This window comes from Oncorhynchus keta, unplaced genomic scaffold, assembly GCF_023373465.1.
Source record: "Oncorhynchus keta strain PuntledgeMale-10-30-2019 unplaced genomic scaffold, Oket_V2 Un_contig_6650_pilon_pilon, whole genome shotgun sequence".
In the NCBI taxonomy this organism is placed as follows: Eukaryota; Metazoa; Chordata; class Actinopteri; order Salmoniformes; family Salmonidae; genus Oncorhynchus; species Oncorhynchus keta.
The window spans coordinates 1-21860 of record NW_026288979.1 but is presented as its reverse complement, the minus strand read 5'-3'; the positions used below and the strand labels follow the sequence as shown (position 1 = coordinate 21860).

The 21860-nt window shown below is 46.9% G+C and overlaps 1 protein-coding gene across 2 annotated transcripts in view; it reads right to left on the bottom strand.

Moving 5' to 3' along the window:
- LOC127926039 (CD5 antigen-like) overlaps positions 1-21415 on the bottom strand; it is a 94738-nt gene extending 73323 nt beyond the window's left edge. Inside the window, exons 1-2 of one of the 2 annotated variants that reach the window (XM_052511304.1) lie at positions 21286-21358; positions 20045-20074 (exon numbers count right to left, since the gene is read on the bottom strand). In XM_052511304.1, the coding sequence (XP_052367264.1) occupies positions 20045-20074; positions 21286-21328 (73 nt within the window). In that variant the 5' untranslated portion in view covers positions 21329-21358. Of the gene's footprint in view, positions 1-20044; positions 20075-21285 lie in introns of both variants that reach the window. The other variant, XM_052511305.1, reaches the window with a different exon arrangement.
- Positions 21416-21860: the final 445 nt, after the last annotated feature.

Sequence of the window (21860 nt, the reverse complement as noted above, 5' to 3'; positions counted from 1 at the left end):
TATGTACTAGACTGGTGGGGGTCAGGGAGAGAGTTGAGTTATATACTAGACTGGTGGGGGTCAGGGAGAGAGTTGAGTTATGTACTAGACTGGTGGGGGTCAGAGAGAGTTGAGTTATGTACTGACTGGTGGGGGTCAGGGAGAGAGTTGAGTTATGTACTAGACTGGTGGGGGTCAGGAGAGAGTTGAGTTATGTAATAGACTGGTGGGGGTCAGGGAGAGAGTTGAGTTATATACTAGACTGGTGGGGGTCAGGGGAGAGTTGAGTTATGTACTAGACTGGTGGGGGTCTGGGAGAGTTGAGTTATGTACTAGACTGGTGGGGTCAGGAGAGAGTTGAGTTATATACTAGACTGGTGGGGGTCAGGAGAGAGTTGAGTTATGTACTAGACTGGTGGGGGTCAGGAGAGAGTTGAGTTATGTACTGACTGGTGGGGTCAGGGAGAGAGTTGAGTTATGTACTAGACTGGTGGGGGTCAGAGAGTTTTGAGTTATGCACGAGACTGGTGGGGGTCAGGGAGAGTGTTGAGTTATGTACTAGACTGGTGGGGGTCAGGGAGAGAGTTGAATTATGTACTAGACTGGTGGGGGTCAGGGAGAGAGTTGAGTTATGTACTAGACTGGTGGGGGTCAGGGAGAGAGTGAGTTATATACTAGACTGGTGGGGGTCAGGAGAGAGTTGATTATGTACTAGACTGGTGGGGAGAGTTGAGTTATGTACTGACTGGTGGGGGTCAGGGAGAGAGTTGAGTTATGTACTAGACTGGTGGGGGTCAGGGAGAGAGTTGAGTTATGTAATAGACTGGTCAGGGGAGAGTTGAGTTATATACTAGACTGGTGGGGGTCAGGAGAGTTGAGTTATGTACTAGACTGGTGGGGGTCAGGGAGAGAGTTGAGTTATGTACTAGACTGGTGGGGGTCAGGAGAGAGTTGAGTTATATACTAGACTGGTGGGGGTCAGGGAGAGAGTTGAGTTATGTACTAGACTGGTGGGGGTCAGAGAGTTAGTAGACTGGTGGGGGTCAGGGAGAGAGTTGAGTTATGTACTAGACTGGTGGGGGTCAGGGAGAGAGTTGAGTTATGTACTAGACTGGTGGGGGTCAGGGAGAGTTTTGAGTTATGCACGAGACTGGTGGGGGTCAGGGAGAGTGTTGAGTTATGTACTAGACTGGTGGGGGTCAGGGAGAGTTGAATTATGTACTAGACTGGTGGGGGTCAGGGAGAGAGTTGAGTTATGTACTAGACTGGTGGGGTCAGGAGAGAGTTGAGTTATATACTAGAGTGGTGGGGGTCAGGGAGAGAGTTGAGTTATGTACTAGACTGGTGGGGGTCAGAGAGAGAGTTGAGTTATGTACTGACTGGTGGGGGTCAGGGAGAGAGTTGAGTTATGTACTAGACTGGTGGGGGTCAGGGAGAGAGTTGAGTTATGTAATAGACTGGTGGGGGGTCAGGAGAGAGTTGAGTTATATACTAGACTGGTGGGGGTCAGGAGAGAGTTGAGTTATATACTAGACTGGTGGGGGTCTGGGAGAGAGTTGAGTTATGTACTAGACTGGTGGGGGTCAGGGAGAGAGTTGAATTATATACTAGACTGGTGGGGGTCAGGGAGAGAGTTGAGTTATGTACTAGACTGGTGGGGGTCAGGGAGAGAGTTGAGTTATGTACTAGACTGGTGGGGGTCAGGAGAGTGTTGAGTTATGTACTAGACTGGTGGGGTCAGGGAGACTGGTGGGGGTCAGGGAGAGTGTTGAGTTATGTACTAGACTGGTGGGGGTCAGGGAGAGAGTTGAATTATGTACTAGACTGGTGGGGGTCAGGGAGAGAGTTGAGTTATGTACTAGACTGGTGGGGGTCAGGGAGAGAGTTGAGTTATATACTAGACTGGTGGGGGTCAGGAGAGAGTTGAGTTATGTACTAGACTGGTGGGGGGTCAGAGAGAGAGTTGAGTTATGTACTGACTGGTGGGGTCAGGGAGAGAGTTGAGTTATGTACTAGACTGGTGGGGGTCAGGAGAGAGTTGAGTTATGTAATAGACTGGTGGGGGTCAGGGAGAGAGTTGAGTTATATACTAGACTGGTGGGGGTCAGGAAGAGAGTTGAGTTATGTACTAGACTGGTGGGGGTCAGGGAGAGAGTTGAGTTATGTACTAGACTGGTGGGGGTCAGGGAGAGAGTTGAGTTATATACTAGACTGGTGGGGGTCAGGAGAGAGTTGAGTTATATACTAGACTGGTGGGGGTCAGGAAGAGAGTTGAGTTATGTACTAGACTGGTGGGGGTCAGGAGAGAGTTGAGTTATGTACTAGAGACTGGTGGGGGTCAGGGAGAGTGTTGAGTTATGTACTAGACTGGTGGGGGGGAGAGTTTTGAGTTATGCACGAGACTGGTGGGGGTCAGGGAGAGTGTTGAGTTATGTACTAGACTGGTGGGGGTCAGGAGAGAGTTGAATTATGTACTAGACTGGTGGGGGTCAGGAGAGAGTTGAGTTATGTACTAGACTGGTGGGGGTCAGGGAGAGAGTTGAGTTATATACTAGACTGGTGGGGTCAGGGAGAGAGTTGAGTTATGTACTAGACTGGTGGGGTCAGAGAGAGAGTTGAGTTATGTACTGACTGGTGGGGGTCAGGGAGAGAGTTGAGTTATGTACTAGACTGGTGGGGGTCAGGGAGAGAGTTGAGTTATGTAATAGACTGGTGGGGGTCAGGGAGAGAGTTGAGTTATATACTAGACTGGTGGGGGTCAGGAGAGAGTTGAGTTATATACTAGACTGGTGGGGGTCTGGGAGAGAGTTGAGTTATGTACTAGACTGGTGGGGGTCAGGGAGAGAGTTGAATTATATACTAGACTGGTGGGGGTCAGGAGTTGAGTTATGTACTAGACTGGTGGGGGTCAGGGAGAGAGTTGAGTTATGTACTAGACTGGTGGGGGTCAGGAGAGTGTTGAGTTATGTACTAGACTGGTGGGGGTCAGGGAGAGTTTTGAGTTATGCACGAGACTGGTGGGGGTCAGGGAGAGTGTTGAGTTATGTACTAGACTGGTGGGGGTCAGGGAGAGAGTTGAATTATGTACTAGACTGGTGGGGGTCAGGGAGAGAGTTGAGTTATGTACTAGACTGGTGGGGGTCAGGGAGAGAGTTGAGTTATATACTAGACTGGTGGGGGTCAGGGAGAGAGTTGAGTTATGTACTAGACTGGTGGGGGTCAGACTGACTGGTGGGGGGTCAGGAGAGAGTTGAGTTATGTACTAGACTGGTGGGGGTCAGGAAGAGAGTTGAGTTATGTAATAGACTGGTGGGGGTCAGGGAGAGAGTTGAGTTATATACTAGACTGGTGGGGGTCAGGAAGAGAGTTGAGTTATGTACTAGACTGGTGGGGGTCAGGGGAGAGTTGAGTTATGTACTAGACTGGTGGGGGGTCAGGGAGAGTTTTGAGTTATGCACTAGACTGGTGGGGGTCAGGGAGAGTGTTGAGTTATGTACTAGACTGGTGGGGGTCAGGAGAGAGTTGAGTTATGTACTAGACTGGTGGGGGTCAGGGAGAGAGTTGAGTTATGTACTAGACTGGTGGGGGTCAGGGAGAGAGTTGAGTTATATACTAGACTGGTGGGGTCAGGGAGAGAGTTGAGTTATGTACTAGACTGGTGGGGGTCAGAGAGAGAGTTGAGTTATGTACTGACTGGTGGGGGTCAGGAGAGAGTTGAGTTATGTACTAGACTGGTGGGGTCAGGGAGAGAGTTGAGTTATGTACTAGACTGGTGGGGGTCAGGAGAGAGTTGAGTTATATACTAGACTGGTAGGGGTCAGGAGAGAGTTGAGTTATGTACTAGACTGGTGGGGGTCAGGGAGAGAGTTGAGTTATGTACTAGACTGGTGGGGGTCAGGAGAGAGTTGAGTTATATACTAGACTGGTGGGGGTCAGGGAGAGAGTTGAGTTATGTACTAGTCTGGTGGGGGTCAGAGAGAGAGTTGAGTTATGTACTGACTGGTGGGGGTCAGGGAGAGAGTTGAGTTATGTACTAGACTGGTGGGGGTCAGGGAGAGAGTTGAGTTATGTAATAGACTGGTGGGGGTCAGGGAGAGAGTTGAGTTATATACTAGACTGGTGGGGGTCAGGGAGAGAGTTGAGTTATATACTAGACTGGTGGGGGTCTGGGAGAGAGTTGAGTTATGTACTAGACTGGTGGGGGTCAGGGAGAGAGTTGAATTATATACTAGACTGGTGGGGGTCAGGGAGAGAGTTGAGTTATGTACTAGACTGGTGGGGGTCAGGGAGAGTTGAGTTATGTCCTAGACTGGTGGGGGTCAGGGAGAGTGTTGAGTTATGTACTAGACTGGTGGGGGTCAGGGAGAGAGTTGAGTTATATACTAGACTGGTGGGGGTCAGGGAGAGAGTTGAGTTATGTACTAGACTGGTGGGGGTCAGAGAGAGAGTTGAGTTATGTACTGACTGGTGGGGGTCAGGAGAGAGTTGAGTTATGTACTAGACTGGTGGGGGTCAGGAGAGAGTTGAGTTATGTAATAGACTGGTGGGGGTCAGGGAGAGAGTTGAGTTATATACTAGACTGGTGGGGGTCAGGGAGAGAGTTGAGTTATGTACTAGACTGGTGGGGGTCAGGGAGAGAGTTGAGTTATGTACTAGACTGGTGGGGTCAGAGAGAGAGTTGAGTTATGTACTAGACTGGTGGGGGGGTCAGGGAGAGAGTTGAGTTATATACTAGACTGGTGGGGGTCTGGGAGAGAGTTGAGTTATGTACTAGACTGGTGGGGGTCAGGGAGAGAGTTGAGTTATATACTAGACTGGTGGGGTCAGGGAGAGAGTTGAGTTATGTACTAGACTGGTGGGGGTCAGAGAGAGAGTTGAGTATGTACTGACTGGTGGGGGTCAGGAGAGAGTTGAGTTATGTACTAGACTGGTGGGGGCCAGGGAGAGAGTTGAGTTATGTACTAGACTGGTGGGGGTCAGGGAGAGAGTTGAGTTATATACTAGACTGGTGGGGGTCAGGGAGAGTTGAGTTATGTACTAGACTGGTGGGGGTCAGGGAGAGTTGAGTTATGTACTAGACTGGTGGGGGTCAGGGAGAGAGTTGAGTTATGTAATAGACTGGTGGGGGTCAGGGAGAGAGTTGAGTTATATACTAGACTGGTGGGGTCAGGGAGAGAGTTGAGTTATGTACTAGACTGGTGGGGGTCAGGGAGAGAGTTGAGTTATGTACTAGACTGGTGGGGGTCAGGGAGAGAGTTGAGTTATATACTAGACTGGTGGGGGTCAGGGAGAGAGTTGAGTTATATACTAGACTGGTGGGGTCAGGAGAGAGTTGAGTTATGTACTAGACTGGTGGGGGTCAGGGAGAGTTGAGTTATGTACTAGACTGGTGGGGGTCAGGAGAGAGTTGAGTTATGTACTAGACTGGTGGGGGTCAGGGAGAGAGTTGAGTTATATACTAGACTGGTGGGGGTCTGGGAGAGAGTTGAGTTATGTACTAGACTGGTGGGGTCAGGGAGAGAGTTGAGTTATGTACTAGACTGGTGGGGGTCAGGGAGAGTTGAGTTATATACTGGACTGGTGGGGGTCAGGAGAGAGTTGAGTTATATACTAGACTGGTGGGGGTCAGGGAGAGAGTTGAGTTATGCACTAGACTGGTGGGGGTCAGGCAGAGAGTTGAGTTATGTACTAGACTGGTGGGGGTCAGGAGAGAGTTGAGTTATGTAATAGACTGGTGGGGGTCAGGGAGAGAGTTGAGTTATATACTAGACTGGTGGGGGTCAGGGAGAGTTGAGTTATGTACTAGACTGGTGGGGGGTCAGGGAGAGAGTTGAGTTATGTACTAGACTGGTGGGGGTCAGGGAGAGAGTTGAGTTATATACTAGACTGGTGGGGGTCAGGGAGAGAGTTGAGTTATGTACTAGACTGGTGGGGTCAGAGAGAGAGTTGAGTTATGTACTGACTGGTGGGGGTCAGGAGAGAGTTGAGTTATGTACTAGACTGGTGGGGGTCAGGAGAGAGTTGAGTTATGTAATAGACTGGTGGGGTCAGGAGAGTTGAGTTATATACTAGACTGGTGGGGGTCAGGGAGAGAGTTGACTATATACTAGACTGGTGGGGTCAGGGAGAGAGTTGAGTTATGTACTAGACTGGTGGGGGGTCAGGGAGAGAGTTGAATTATATACTAGACTGGTGGGGGTCAGGGAGAGAGTTGAGTTATGTACTAGACTGGTGGGGGTCAGGGAGAGAGTTGAGTTATGTACTAGACTGGTGGGGGTCAGGAGAGTGTTGAGTTATGTACTAGACTGGTGGGGGTCAGGGAGAGAGTTGAGTTATATACTAGACTGGTGGGGGTCAGGGGAGAGTTGAGTTATGTACTAGACTGGTGGGGGTCAGAGAGAGAGTTGAGTTATGTACTGACTGGTGGGGGTCAGGAGAGAGTTGAGTTATGTACTAGACTGGTGGGGGTCAGGGAGAGAGTTGAGTTATGTAATAGACTGGTGGGGGTCAGGGAGAGAGTTGAGTTATATACTAGACTGGTGGGGGTCAGGGAGAGAGTTGAGTTATGTACTAGACTGGTGGGGGTCAGGAGAGTTGAGTTATGTACTAGACTGGTGGGGGTCAGAGAGAGTTGAGTTATGTACTAGACTGGTGGGGGTCAGGGAGAGAGTTGAGTTATATACTAGACTGGTGGGGGTCTGGGAGAGAGTTGAGTTATGTACTAGACTGGTGGGGGTCAGGGAGAGAGTTGAGTTATATACTAGACTGGTGGGGGTCAGGGGTGAGAGTTGAGTTATGTACTAGACTGGTGGGGGTCAGAGAGAGAGTTGAGTTATGTACTGACTGGTGGGGTCAGGGAGAGAGTTGAGTTATGTACTAGACTGGTGGGGGCCAGGGAGAGAGTTGAGTTATGTAATAGACTGGTGGGGTCAGGAGAGAGTTGAGTTATATACTAGACTGGTGGGGGTCAGGAGAGAGTTGAGTTATATACTAGACTGGTGGGGGTCTGGGAGAGAGTTGAGTTATGTACTAGACTGGTGGGGGTCAGGGAGAGAGTTGAATTATATACTAGACTGGTGGGGTCAGGGAGAGAGTTGAGTTATGTACTAGACTGGTGGGGGTCAGGGAGAGAGTTGAGTTATGTACTAGACTGGTGGGGTCAGGGAGAGTGTTGAGTTATGTACTAGACTGGTGGGGGTCAGGGAGAGAGTTGAGTTATATACTAGACTGGTGGGGTCAGGAGAGAGTTGAGTTATGTACTAGACTGGTGGGGGTCAGAGAGAGAGTTGAGTTATGTACTGACTGGTGGGGGTCAGGGAGAGAGTTGAGTTATGTACTAGACTGGTGGGGGTCAGGGAGAGAGTTGAGTTATGTAATAGACTGGTGGGGGTCAGGGAGAGAGTTGAGTTATATACTAGACTGGTGGGGTCAGGGAGAGAGTTGAGTTATGTACTAGACTGGTGGGGGTCAGGGAGAGTTGAGTTATGTACTAGACTGGTGGGGTCAGAGAGAGAGTTGAGTTATGTACTAGACTGGTGGGGGTCAGGGAGAGAGTTGAGTTATACTAGACTGGTGGGGGTCTGGGAGAGAGTTGAGTTATGTACTAGACTGGTGGGGGTCAGGGAGAGTTGAGTTATATACTAGACTGGTAGAGGGTCAGGTGAGAGTTGAGTTATGTACTAGACTGGTGGGGGTCAGGGAGAGAGTTGAGTTATGTACTGACTGGTGGGGTCAGGAGAGAGTTGAGTTATGTACTAGACTGGTGGGGGTCAGGGAGAGAGTTGAGTTATGTACTAGACTGGTGGGGGGTCAGGAGAGAGTTGAGTTATATACTAGACTGGTTCAGGAGAGTTGAGTTATGTACTAGACTGGTGGGGGTCAGGGAGAGAGTTGAGTTATGTACTAGACTGGTGGGGGTCAGGGAGAGAGTTGAGTTATGTACTAGACTGGTGGGGGTCAGGGAGAGTTGAGTTATATACTAGACTGGTGGGGGTCAGGAGAGAGTTGAGTTATGTACTAGACTGGTGGGGGTCAGGAGAGAGTTGAGTTATGTACTAGACTGGTGGGGGTCAGGGAGAGAGTTGAGTTATATACTAGACTGGTGGGGGTCAGGGAGAGAGTTGAGTTATATACTAGACTGGTGGGGGTCAGGGAGAGAGTTGAGTTATGTACTAGACTGGTGGGGTCAGGGAGAGAGTTGAGTTATGTACTAGACTGGTGGGGTCAGAGAGAGAGTTGAGTTATGTACTAGACTGGTGGGGTCAGGGAGAGAGTTGAGTTATATACTAGACTGGTGGGGGTCTGGGAGAGTTGAGTTATGTACTAGACTGGTGGGGGTCAGGAGAGAGTTGAGTTATGTACTAGACTGGTGGGGGTCAGGAGAGAGTTGAGTTATATACTGGACTGGTGGGGGTCAGGGAGAGAGTTGAGTTATATACTAGACTGGTGGGGGTCAGGAGAGAGTTGAGTTATGCACTAGACTGGTGGGGGTCAGGAGAGTTGAGTTATGTACTAGACTGGTGGGGGTCAGGAGAGAGTTGAGTTATGTACTAGACTGGTGGGGGTCAGGAGAGAGTTGAGTTATATACTAGACTGGTACTAGACTGGTGGGGGTCAGGAGAGAGTTGAGTTATGTACTAGACTGGTGGGGGTCAGGGAGAGAGTTGAGTTATATACTAGACTGGTGGGGGTCAGGGAGAGAGTTGAGTTATGTACTAGACTGGTGGGGGTCAGAGAGAGAGTTGTTATGTACTGACTGGTGGGGGGTCAGGGAGAGAGTTGAGTTATGTACTAGACTGGTGGGGGTCAGGGAGAGAGTTGAGTTATGTACTAGACTGGTGGGGGTCAGGGAGAGAGTTGAGTTATATACTAGACTGGTAGGGTCAGGGAGAGATTGAGTTATATACTAGACTGGTAAAATCAGGGAGAGAGTTGAGTTATGTACTAGACTGGTGGGGGTCAGGAGAGAGTTGAATTATATACTAGACTGGTGGGGGTCAGGGAGAGAGTTGAGTTATGTACTAGACTGGTGGGGGTCAGGGAGAGAGTTGAGTTATGTACTAGACTGGTGGGGGTCAGGGAGAGTTGAGTTATGTACTAGACTGGTGGGGGTCAGGAGAGAGTTGAGTTATATACTAGACTGGTGGGGGTCAGGGAGAGAGTTGAGTTATGTACTAGACTGGTGGGGGTCAGAGAGAGAGTTGAGTTATGTACTGACTGGTTAGGGAGAGAGTTGAGTTATGTACTAGACTGGTGGGGGTCAGGAGAGAGTTGAGTTATGTAATAGACTGGTGGGGGTCAGGAGAGAGTTGAGTTATATACTAGACTGGTGGGGGTCAGGGAGAGAGTTGAGTTATGTACTAGACTGGTGGGGGTCAGGGAGAGAGTTGAGTTATGTACTAGACTGGTGGGGGTCAGAGAGAGAGTTGAGTTATGTACTAGACTGGTGGGGTCAGGGAGAGAGTTGAGTTATATACTAGACTGGTGGGGGTCTGGGAGAGAGTTGAGTTATGTACTAGACTGGTGGGGGTCAGGGAGAGAGTTGAGTTATACTAGACTGGTGGGGGTCAGGGAGAGTTGAGTTATGTACTAGACTGGTGGGGTCAGAAGAGTTGAGTTATGTACTGACTGGTGGGGGTCAGGGAGAGAGTTGAGTTATGTACTAGACTGGTGGGGGCCAGGGAGAGAGTTGAGTTATGTACTAGACTGGTGGGGGTCAGGGAGAGAGTTGAGTTATATACTAGACTGGTGGGGGTCAGGAGAGAGTTGAGTTATGTACTAGACTGGTGGGGGTCAGGGAGAGAGTTGAGTTATGTACTAGACTGGTGGGGGCCAGGGAGAGAGTTGAGTTATGTAATAGACTGGTGGGGGTCAGGGAGAGAGTTGAGTTATATACTAGACTGGTGGGGTCAGGGAGAGAGTTGAGTTATGTACTAGACTGGTGGGGGTCAGGAGAGAGTTGAGTTATGTAATAGACTGGTGGGGGTCAGGGAGAGAGTTGAGTTATATACTAGACTGGTGGGGGTCAGGGAGAGAGTTGAGTTATATACTAGACTGGTGGGGGTCAGGGAGAGAGTTGAGTTATGTACTAGACTGGTGGGGGTCAGGAGAGAGTTGAGTTATGTACTAGACTGGTGGGGGTCAGAGAGAGAGTTGAGTTATGTACTAGACTGGTGGGGGTCAGGAGAGAGTTGAGTTATATACTAGACTGGTGGGGTCTGGGAGAGAGTTGAGTTATGTACTAGACTGGTGGGGGTCAGGGAGAGAGTTGAGTTATGTACTAGACTGGTGGGGGTCAGGGAGAGAGTTGAGTTATATACTGGACTGGTGGGGTCAGGAGAGAGTTGAGTTATATACTAGACTGGTGGGGGTCAGGGAGAGAGTTGAGTTATGCACTAGACTGGTGGGGGTCAGGCAGAGAGTTGAGTTATGTACTAGACTGGTGGGGGTCAGGGAGAGAGTTGAGTTATATACTGGACTGGTGGGGGTCAGGGAGAGAGTTGAGTTATGTATTAGACTGGTGGGGTCAGGGAGAGAGTAGAGTTATGTATTAGACTGGTGGGGGTCAGGGAGAGTGTTGAGTTATGTACCAGACTAGTGGTTGTCGGAGCGAGGGTTGAGTTGTGTTCTAGAGAGCTGGGGGTCAAGGAGAGAGAGGAGTAGTGCACTAGACTTGTTGGGGTCGGGAGGATAATTCAGTGATGTACTAGACAGGTTTGTTTCAGGGAGAGAGTTGAGTTCTGTACTAGACTGGTGGGGTCGGGTAGAGAGTTGAGTTCTGTACTAGACAGGTAGACAGGTAGAAAACACATGTTGACTCCCCTGTAGACAAACATCAACGCCATCCTCCTCTTTCATGCATCTTACATGTCTATGACTCTGTCATACAGGACACCAATGCTATGGGTGACAATATAATAAACCACACAGTATCTAGAACTACACAATTATTAATTATTTACTGACTAGAAATATAATAAACCACACAGTATCTAGAACTACACAATTATTAAATATTTACTGACTAGAAATATAATAAACCACCCAGTATCTAGAACTACACAATTATTAATTATTTACTGACTAGAAATATAATAAACCAAAGTATCTAGAACTACACAATTATGAATTATTTACTGACTAGAAATATAATAAACCACACAGTATCTAGAACTACACAATTATTAATTATTTACTGACTAGAAATATAATAAACCTACACAGTATCTAGAACTACACAATTATTAAATATTTACTGACTAGAAATATAATAAACCACCCAGTATCTAGAACTACACAATTATTAATTATTTACTGACTAGAAATATAATAAACCACACAGTATCTAGAACTACACAATTATTACATATTTACTGACTAGAAATATAATAAACCACCCAGTATCTAGAACTACACAATTATTAAATATTTACTGACTAGAAATATAATAAACCACCCAGTATCTAGAACTACACAATTATTAAATATTTACTGACTAGAAATATAATAAACCTACACAGTATCTAGAACTACACAATTATTAAATATTTACTGACTAGAAATATAATAAACCTACACATTATCTCGAACTACACAATTATTAAATATTTACTGACTAGGGAATAAACCTACACATTATCTCGAACTACTGTCACAACCTGACCATAGTATTCTTTGTTTTCCTTTGTTATTTTCGTTAGTCAGAGTTATTGTCTTTTTTAGTCTCGTCTAGGGTTTTGTATGTTTATGGCTGTTTCCTTTCTAGACCTGTGACATCTATCGGTCTCTGTGATGAATGTTATTTGGTGAGTTATTGTCTATGTACTGTCTATGGGGTTTGTACTGTCTAGGGTTTTTGTAGGTTTATGGGGTTGTTTACCATCTAGGTGTTTATGTAGGTCTAGGTCTATCGTTGTCTCTGATTGGGAACCATATTTAGGCAGCCATGTTCTGTGGGTACTTTGTTGGGTGATGGGTGATCACCACACGGTACTGTTTCGGTTTGGTATTTGTACGTTTATTGTTTTGTATTTCATTAGTGTTCAGTGTTTGTCTTATTAAAATCATCATGAACACGGTACCACGCTGCATCTTGGTCCGATCCTTCCTCCTCTTCAGACGAAGAGGAGGAAATCAGCCGTGACAACTACACAACTATAAAATGTCAAAGTGAACTTAAATGCTGTTTGGCCCAAAACAGACAGGACACGGTGGCAGACGATCTGACCACTGTGACTGATAGAAAACAGAGAAACAAATGGACAATGTAGAGACAATGTGAGCATGGCCTTGCTATTGAGAGAGGTCATCATAGGCAGAGAGAAGACAGGCTATGTGCCCACTACTCACAAAATGAGGTGGAAACTGAGCTGCACTTCCTAACCTCCTGACAAATGTACGTTGATATAAGAGACATACAGTGTTAAATCATGTCAGCAGAATGTGTGACCTGTTGTGATGAGAACAGGGTAACCAGTGGAGAACAAACACCACAGTAAATAAAACCTAGGACTAGATTTATCACTTTAGTTCATTTCCCTTGACATTTGTACTTCTACGAGTTGTACACACAGCTCACACTCTCCTAAACACCAGCTGGCTGAGAGGGCCCTAGTGGAGCCAGGTGGCTGAGAGGGCCCTAGTGGAGCCGGCTGGCTGAGAGGGCCCTAGTGGAGCCAGGTGGCTGAGAGGGCCCTAGTGGAACAGGCTGGCTGAGAGGGCCCTAGTGGAGCCGGCTGGCTGAGAGGGCCCTAGTGGAGCCAGGTGGCTGAGAGGGCCCTAGTGGAGCCGGCTGGCTGAGAGAGGGCCCTAGTGGAGCCGGCTGGCTGAGAGGGCCCCTCGTGGAGCAGGCAGGCTGGCTGAGAGGGCCCTAGTGGAGCCCTTCCCTTACTCTTTCTCTCTTCTCTACAAATCTCTCTCCCTCCCCCCTCTCTTCCCTCCCCCTCTCTTCCCTCCCCTCTCTCTTCCCTCCCCTTCTATCTCCTCGACAATTTCTCTCTCCCCCTCTCGTTCTGCTCATCTCTCTCTCTCTCTCTCTCTCTCTCTCGTTCTCTCTCTTTTCTTGACATATAGTGTTGAACCTGTTGATCTTGACTCACCTCTATCATATACACCCCTCCCTTCTCCTACTCTAACATAACACCAATATAATATATAATACATAATATATACTCTCATTAATTTACATAAAGACAGATACAATCAATCATTGACACACTGAATATACAACAGTCAGATGCAGGACACCATCACAACAACTGACATTAGTGCCTGTCCCCAGATGGACAGTTAGACTACAGTAAAGTACATTTACAGGTGATCACATCATTGTCCTGCTTTGAGACACATTTTACTGTCTGCTTCCAGTTGTATGTTATTTTACTAACCCTGCAAATTATAATATATCATACAATATTAAATCACATCTCAATAACTGTCACAAGTGTATATCAGTATAAGAGCATCCTACCTGTGCTCCATAACAGGGTCATCAGTACCACTGCAGGTATCATATCTGCCTCTAACTGGGGTTACTGTCATATAGAGTGGACTGAAGAGTGGAAAATACTGCTAGGCTATATGACTTCTCTCTCATTACGTCCTAACTTCAATGATGTGAGATTAACTTCTTAGCAACTTATCTTGGATCAGTGGTTGAACACGACAGCAAACTGATATGTTTAAAAAACTCCACAGGAAACTGCAGGCAGAGCAGCAAAGTTACACATAGTGTCCTATAATATCACCTCTAACTTTCTACTGCTTGAGTTCCTCTTATACCTTATACCTTATACCTCTTATAGAATATTGGCTTAATGTTCCAGCACCTAAATATAAACAGTACCAGCACCCAAAATGAGTACTGATGAGGTCTCATGTTAGAGCAGGAGAAGAGGGGATGTGGTGTAGAAGCTAGAGGTCTGTTACCCAAGTCAACTCAACAGGCCTGATGCTATATGTCAGGGTCAGGCTGGGCCAAGAGAGGAACAGGTTACTGGTTATGATGACATCACTGGTGAGAAGTCACTAATGAAAATCTCCTTCTACCAACCCAGTCTGTTAGTAAGAATTATCTCTCTCCCCTTCTCCCCTGTCTCCTCCTCAGTCTGTCAGTGAGTAAGAACTATCTCTCTCTCCTATCTCTCTCCCTCCTTCCCTGTCTCCTCCTCAGTCTGTCAGTGAGTAAGAACTATCTGTCTCTCCTATCTCTCTCTCTCTCCCTCCTCCCCTGTCTCCTCCTCAGTCTGTCAGTGAGTAAGAACTATCTCTCTCCTATCTCTCTCTCCCTCCTCCCCTGTCTCCTCCTCAGTCTGTCAGTGAGTAAGAACTATCTCTCTCTCCTATCTCTCTCCCTCCTCCCTGTCTCCTCCTCAGTCTGTCAGTGAGTAAGATCTCTCTCTCCTATCTCTCTCTCTCTCCCTCCTTCCCTGTCTCCTCCTCAGTCTGTCAGTGAGTAAGAACTATCTCTCTCCTATCTCTCTCTCCCTCCTCCCCCTGTCTCCTCCTCAGTCTGTCAGTGAGTAAGAACTCTCTCTCTCCTATCTCTCTCTCCCTCCTCCCCCTGTCTCCTCCTCAGTCTGTCAGTGAGTAAGATCTCTCTCTCCTATCTCTCTCTCTCTCCCTCAAATCAAATCAAATTTATTTATATAGCCCTTCGTACATCAGCTGATATCTCAAAGTGCTGTACAGAAACCCAGCCTAAAACCCCAAACAGCAAACAATGCAGGTGTAAATGCACGGTGGCTAGGAAAAACTCCCTAGAAAGGCCAAAACCAAGGAAGAAACCTAGAGAGGAACCGGGCTATGTGGGGTGGCCAGTCCTCTTCTGGCTGTGCCGGGTAGAGATTATAACAGAATATGACCAAGATGTTCAAATGTTCATAAATGACCAGCATGGTCGAATAATAATAAGGCAGAACAGTTGAAACTGGAGCAGCAGCACAGTCAGGTGGACTGGGGACAGCAAGGAGCCTTCATGTCAGGTAGTCCTGGGGCACGGTCCTAGGGCTCAGGTCAGTTGAAACTGGAGCAGGAGCATGGCCAGGTGGACTGGGGACAGCAAGGAGTCCTCATGTCAGGTAGTCCTGGGACATGGTCCTAGGGCTCAGGTCCTCCGAGAGAGAGAAAGAAAGAGAGAAGGAGAGGAGATTAGAGAACGCACACAGGACACCGAATAGGACAGGAGAAGTACTCAGATATAACAAACTGACCCTAGCCCCCCCGACACATAAACTACTGCAGCATAAATACTGGAGGCTGAGACAGGAGGGGTCAGGAGACACTGTGGCCCCATCCGAGGACACCCCGGACAGGGCCAAACAGGAAGGATATAACCCCACCCACTTTGCCAAAGCACATCCCCCACACCACTAGAGGATATCTTCAACCACCAACTTACCATCCTGAGACAAGGCTGAGTATAGCCCACAAAGATCTCCGCCACGGTACAACCCAAGGGGGGGCAACCCAGACAGGCCGACCACAACAGTGAATCAACTCCACCCAGGTGACGCACCCCCCAGGGACGGCACGAGAGCCCCAGCAAGCCAGTGACTCAGCCCCCGTAACAGGGTGAGGCAGAGAATCCCAGTGGAAAGAGGGAACCGGCCAGGCAGAGACAGCAAGGGCGGTTCGTTGCTCCAGAGCCTTTCCGTTCACCTTCCCACTCTGGGCCAGACTACACACTCAATCATATGACCCACTGAAGAGATGAGTCTTCAGTAAAGACTTAAAAGGTTGAGACCGAGTTTGCGTCTCTGACATGGGTAGGCAGACCGTTCCATAAAAATGGAGCTCTGAGAAAGCCCTGCCTCCAGCTGTTTGCTTAGAAATTCTAGGGACAATTAGGAGGCCTGCGTCTTGTGACCGTAGCGTACGTGTAGGTATGTACGGCAGGACCAAATCAGAGGGTAGGTAGGGAGCAAGCCCATGTAATGCTTTGTAGGTTAGCAGTAAAACCTTGAAATCAGCCTTGCTTTGACAGGAAGCCAGTGTAGAGAGGCTAGCACTGGAGTAATATGATCAAATTTTTTGGTTCTAGTCAGGATTCTAGTAGCCGTATTAGCACTAACTGAAGTTTATTTAGTGCTTTATCCGGGTAGCCGGAAAATAGAGCATTGCAGTAGTCTAACCTAGAAGTGACAAAGCATGGATTAATTTTCTGCATCATTTTTGGACAGAAAGTTTCTGATTTTTTGCAATGTTACGTAGATGGAAAAAAGCTGTCCTCGAAATGGTCTTGATATGTTCTTCAAAGAGATCAGGGTCAGAAATACACTGAGGTCCTTCACAGTTTTATTTGAGGCGACTGTACAACCATTAAGATTAATTGTCAGATTCAACAGAAGATCTCTTTGTTTCTTGGGACCTAGAACAAGCATCTCTGTTTTTGTCTGAGTTTAATAGTAGAAAGTTTGCAGCCATCCACTTCCTTATGTCTGAAACACATGCTTCTAGCGAGGCAATTTTGGGGCTTCACCATGTTTCATTGAAATGTACAGCTGTGTCATCCGCATAGCAGTGAAAGTTTACATTATGTTTTCGAATAACATCCCCAAGAGGTAAAATATATAGTGAAAACAATAGTGGTCCTAAAACAGAACCTTGAGGAACACCGAAATGTACAGTTGATTTGTCAGAGGACAAACCATTCACAGAGACAAACTGATATCTTTCCGACAGATAAGACCTAAACCAGGCCAGAACATGTCCGTGTGAGACCAATTTGGGTTTCCAATCTCTCCAAAAGAATGTGGTGATCGATGGTATCAAAAGCAGCACTAAGGTCTAGGAGCACGAGGACAGATGCAGAGCCTCGGTCCGTGCCATTAAAATGTCATTTACCACCTTCACAAGTGCCGTCTCAGTGCTATGATGGTCTAAAACCAGACTGAAGCATTTCGTATACATTGTTTGTCTTCAGGAAGGCAGTTATTTGCTGCGCAACAGCCTTCTCTAAAATCTTTGAGAGGAATGGAAGATTCGATATAGGCCGATAGTTTTTTTATATTTTCTGGGTCAACCTCCTCCCCTGTCTCCTCCTCAGTCTGTCAGTGAGTAAGATCTCTCTCTCTCTACCTCTCTCTCTCTCTCCCTCCTCCCCTGTCCCTCCTCAGGCTGTCAGGATTTGGCCAGGGTTGTTCCGGTTTTCTGGTCACTAGATGCCCCCATTGTGCCTTTTGACCTTTGTTTTCCTTGATCCCCATTATTTGCACCTGTGCCTCATTTCCCCTGATTGTATTTAAACCCTTTGTTTCTCAGTCCTTTGCTCTGTGTTTGTATGTTAGCACCCAGCCCTAGTACTCTGAGAACGCTTGTTGATCCCGGTGGACTCTCTTGTGGAATTCTGTTTTTTGTTCTTGTTTGTTTGTTCTTGAGTATCTTTTGAGGCTTTTTTGTGCTTTACCTTCCACCTTGTGGATTTACCTTTTGTCTTGGAGGATTACCTTTGTTCTTGTGGAATTCCTTTTGAGGTTGTGGAGTTACATGTTTTTCCTGAAGAACTTCACTTTTTACTTCATTAAATACACTGTCTCAAGTACTGCTGTCTGCCTCATCTTCTGTGTTCTGCCGACTATTCGTGGCTCAGTTGGTTAAGTGACTGTTTCTCACTCCGGAGACGGGTTCGTAACCGGGTCCTGACCTGGGCTGTCAGTGAGTAAGATCTCTCTCTCCCTCTTCCCCTGTCTCCTCCTCAGTCTGCCAGTGAGCAAGAACTATCTCTCTCCCAGCCTTGTGGTTGATTAAAGACCCCCATCCACAAGGGGACATATCTGCATATGTTGTGGTCTTGTGAATTCTGACTGAATTCTGGTAAAGAGGCTCTTTTATCTCAGCATGTCTACAGATTCTCTTTTCTCCCTGTATTTGTTGGCTTGGAATGTTGATACCGGAGACAGTTATCAGAAGAAACTGTGTAACCAAGCATTTATAGAGGCTTAGAAATGCATTATAATGAATTGGAGGGTTGGTTATCCTCCAACAATGTCACAATGGACGGCAGTAGAAATGTCTTTCATATGTATATCACTAGATTTTTGATTTATCTGGTCAATCGTTCATGAGGTCAGAGGTTTGCAGGGAAACTGTAGGACAAAGATCTGTATAAAAATATTTACGTCCTGTTTTCACAGCGTTAGCTGCTCCGTCCTTAGTTGTTGTCCTGTGTTGTCACTCTGGTTTTGGACTTTAACACACTCTGAAACTAACATGAATATTTTGGCCAAGATCCAGCGCTGAGTGGATGTGTTGGGTTGGTGGTGGGAGGACGGCCGACCCAGATGAAATGCGCATGTGCACATGGACGCCTTTCAAATGAGAGTGGATTTGGCTATTTCAGGCACACCTCCTTCCTGTCCTGTGAATAAAATCGAGCACACCGCCATGCAATCTCCATAGACAAACATTGTCAGTACAATGGCCTTACTGAAGGACTCAGTGACAATCAACACGTCACCATCATAGTAAGCTACCTTTCCAACATGTCTGTTGGTCTAATTTGTACCCTGCTTTAGCTGCCCCGGTCAACTGTAAGTGCTGTTATTGTGACGTGGAAACGTCTAGGAGCAGCAGTGGCTTAGCCTCGAAGTGGTAGCTCACACAAGCTCACAGAACGGGACCGCGAGTGCTGAAGTTCATCGTGTGTAAAAATCATCTGTCCTCCGTTGCAACACTCACTTCCGAATTCCAAACTTCCTCTGGAAGAAACTTCAGCACAAGAACTGTTCGTCTGGAGCTTCATGAAATGGGTTTCTACAGCAGAGCAGCAGCACAAATGTATGCACACATGACTGTAAGTCGCTTTGGATAAAAGCGTCTGCTAAATGACATATATTTATATATATTTCACACAAGCCTAAGATCACCATGTGCAATGCCAAGCGTCTGCTGGAGTGGAAACACTTTCTCTGGAGTGTTGAATCACGTTTCACCATCTGGCAGTCCGTACCACAAACCTGGGTTTGGCAGATGCCAGGAGAACACTACCTGCCCCAAGCATAGTGCCAACTGTAAAGTTTGGTGGAGGAAGAATAATGGTCTGGGGTTGTTTTTAATGGATCGTGTTATTCCCCTTAGTTTCATTGAAGGGAAATGTAATCGCTACAGCATACAATGACATTTCTAGACTATTCTGTGCTTCCAACTTTGTGGCAACAGTTTGGGGAAAGGCCCTTTCCTGTTTCAGTGCATGACAATGCCCCTGTACACAAAGAGGTCCATACAGAAATAGTTTGTTGAGATCGATGTAGAATCCTACTGGCCTTCACAGAGCTCCTGACTGTGTCCCCATTGAATACGTTCAGAAGGAATGGAACGTTGACTGACAGGCCTGCACTCGCCCAACCCTCACTAATGTTGTTGTGGCTGAATGGAAGCAAGTCCCTGCAGCAATGTTCCATCTTCTAGTGGAAAGCCTTCCCAGAAGACTGGAGGCTGTTATAGCAGCAAAGGGGGGGACCAACTCCATATTAATGCCCATGATTTTGGAATGAGATGTTAGATTAGCAGGTGTCCACATACTTTTGGTCATGTAGTGTACATTCCCCTTCCATGCAAATGTGTAACTCTTTGCAGATGAGATTAAATCTAATTTAAAAAATATATATATATACATTTTAAATCATTAATTTCAGAGGTCAGGGGTCAAGCTGAGCCAGACCAAGAGTGGAAAAGGTTGCTGGTTATGATGACATCACTGGTGAGAAGTCAGTAAAGACAAGATATTCAGTTGGATGCATGTTAGTCTGTCAGCCCTATCTCTGTTGACATCTCACTTTCTCTCCACGCCTTCTCTCTCTCTCTCTCTGTTCCTCTCTCTCTCTTCCTGACAGATAGCATCAGACCTGTTGCCTTGGTAACAGACCTCTATTATCAACACCCCCCTTCTCCTACTCTAACATCAGACCAATATAATATATAATATGTCAAGTATAAGTAGTTCCATAAAACACTACTTGTTATTGGGTTTTAGAATGGTTTGTATGGACACATGAATTTCTCCATGTGGGATAATAAAGTTGACTAATATTGAACTGCTATAATCACTGTAGATCTATACTCTACCTACCTGGTGGACTGACGCTTTGAGCCTGGAGATCTGAGGAGAAAGAGAGAGACAGAGGAGAAAGAGAGAGAGAGACAGAGAGGAGAAAGGAGAGAGAGACAGAGAGAGAAGAAAGGAGGAGTCAGAGGAAGAGAGAGGCAGAGATTAAATCAACATAACATGACCTTTCATGATATGATGGGGATGACAGTGGTATGGTGCAACAACACCCATGTGTAAACACATTCCCCATCTCTCCTCCACCCTCCTCTCTCCCCGACCCTCTTCTCTCCTCTGCAAATCTCTATCCCCTCCCTCCCATCATCTCTACCCTACCCTTCTCTCTCCTATCCTCCACTCTCCCCTTCCCTCCTTTCTCCCCTCCCCTTCTCTCTACCCTACCCTCTATCCCCTACCCTCCTCTCTCCTTTACCCTTCTCTCGTATCTACCCTCCTCTCTCCTTCTCAAATCTCTCTCCCCTACCCTCCTCTCTCACCTATCTTGCTCTATGCCCTCCTTTCCCATCGCCCCTCCCTTTCTCTCTCCCTCCCTTTCTTTCTCCCAACCCTCCTCTCTCCTCTACCCTTCTCTCGTATCTACCCTCCTCTCTCCTTCCCTCTTTTCTCCTTCTCAAATCTCTCTCCCCGACCCTCCTCTCCCCACCCCTCTTTTCTCCTTCTCAAATCTCTCTCCCCTACCCTCCTCTCTCACCTATCTTGCTCTATGCCCTCCTTTCCCATCGCCCCTCCCGTTCTCTCGCCCCTCCCTTTCTCTCTCCTCCTCCTCAAATCTCTCTCCCACCCCTCCTCTCTTCTCATCTCTCTCTCTCATTCTCTCTCTCTTCGTGACTTATAGTGTTGAACCTGTTGATCTTGACTCAGCTCATAGACCTCTAGCATCTACACCCCTCCCTTCTCCTACTCTAACATAACACCAATATAATATATAATACATAATTTATACTCTCATTCATTTACACAGAGACAGATACAATCAATCATTAACACACTGAATATACAACAGTCAGATGCAGGACACCATCACAACTTAACTGACATTAGTGCCTGTCCCCAGATGGACAGTTAGACTACAGTAAAGTACATTTACAGGTGATCACATCATTGTCCTGCTTTGAGACACATTTTTACTGTCTGCTTCCAGTTGCATGTTATTTTACTAACCCTGCAAATTATAATATATCTTACAATATCAAATCATATCTCAATAACTGTCACAAGTGTATATCAGTGTAACAAAATCCTACCTGTGCTCCACAACAGGGTCATCAGTATCAGTGCAGGTATCATGTCTGTCTCTAACTGGGGCTCCACTGTCTGCTGTCATAAAGAGTGGACTGAAGAGTGGAAAATACTGCTAGGCTATATGACTTCTCTCTCATTATGTCCTAACTTCAATGATGTGAGATTCACTTCTTAGCAACTTATCTTGGATCAGTTGTTGAACACACTACAGCAAACTGATATGTTTAAAAAAACTCCACAGGAAACTGCTGACAGAGCAGCAATGTTTCACATAGTGTCCTATAATATCACCTCTAACTTTCTACTGCTTGAGTTCACCTCTTATAGAATATTGGCTTAATGTTCAAGCACCTAAATATAAACAGTACCAGCACCCAAAATGAGTACTGATGAGGTCTCATGTTAGAGCAGCAGAAGGGGGGATGTGGTGTAGAAGCTAGAGGTCTGTTACCCAAGTCAACTCAACAGGCCTGATGCTATATGTCAGGGTCAGGCTGGGCCAAGAGAGGAACAGGTTACTGGTTATGATGACATCACTGGTGAGAAGTCAGTGACAAAAAAGATGAAGAGGAGAGGG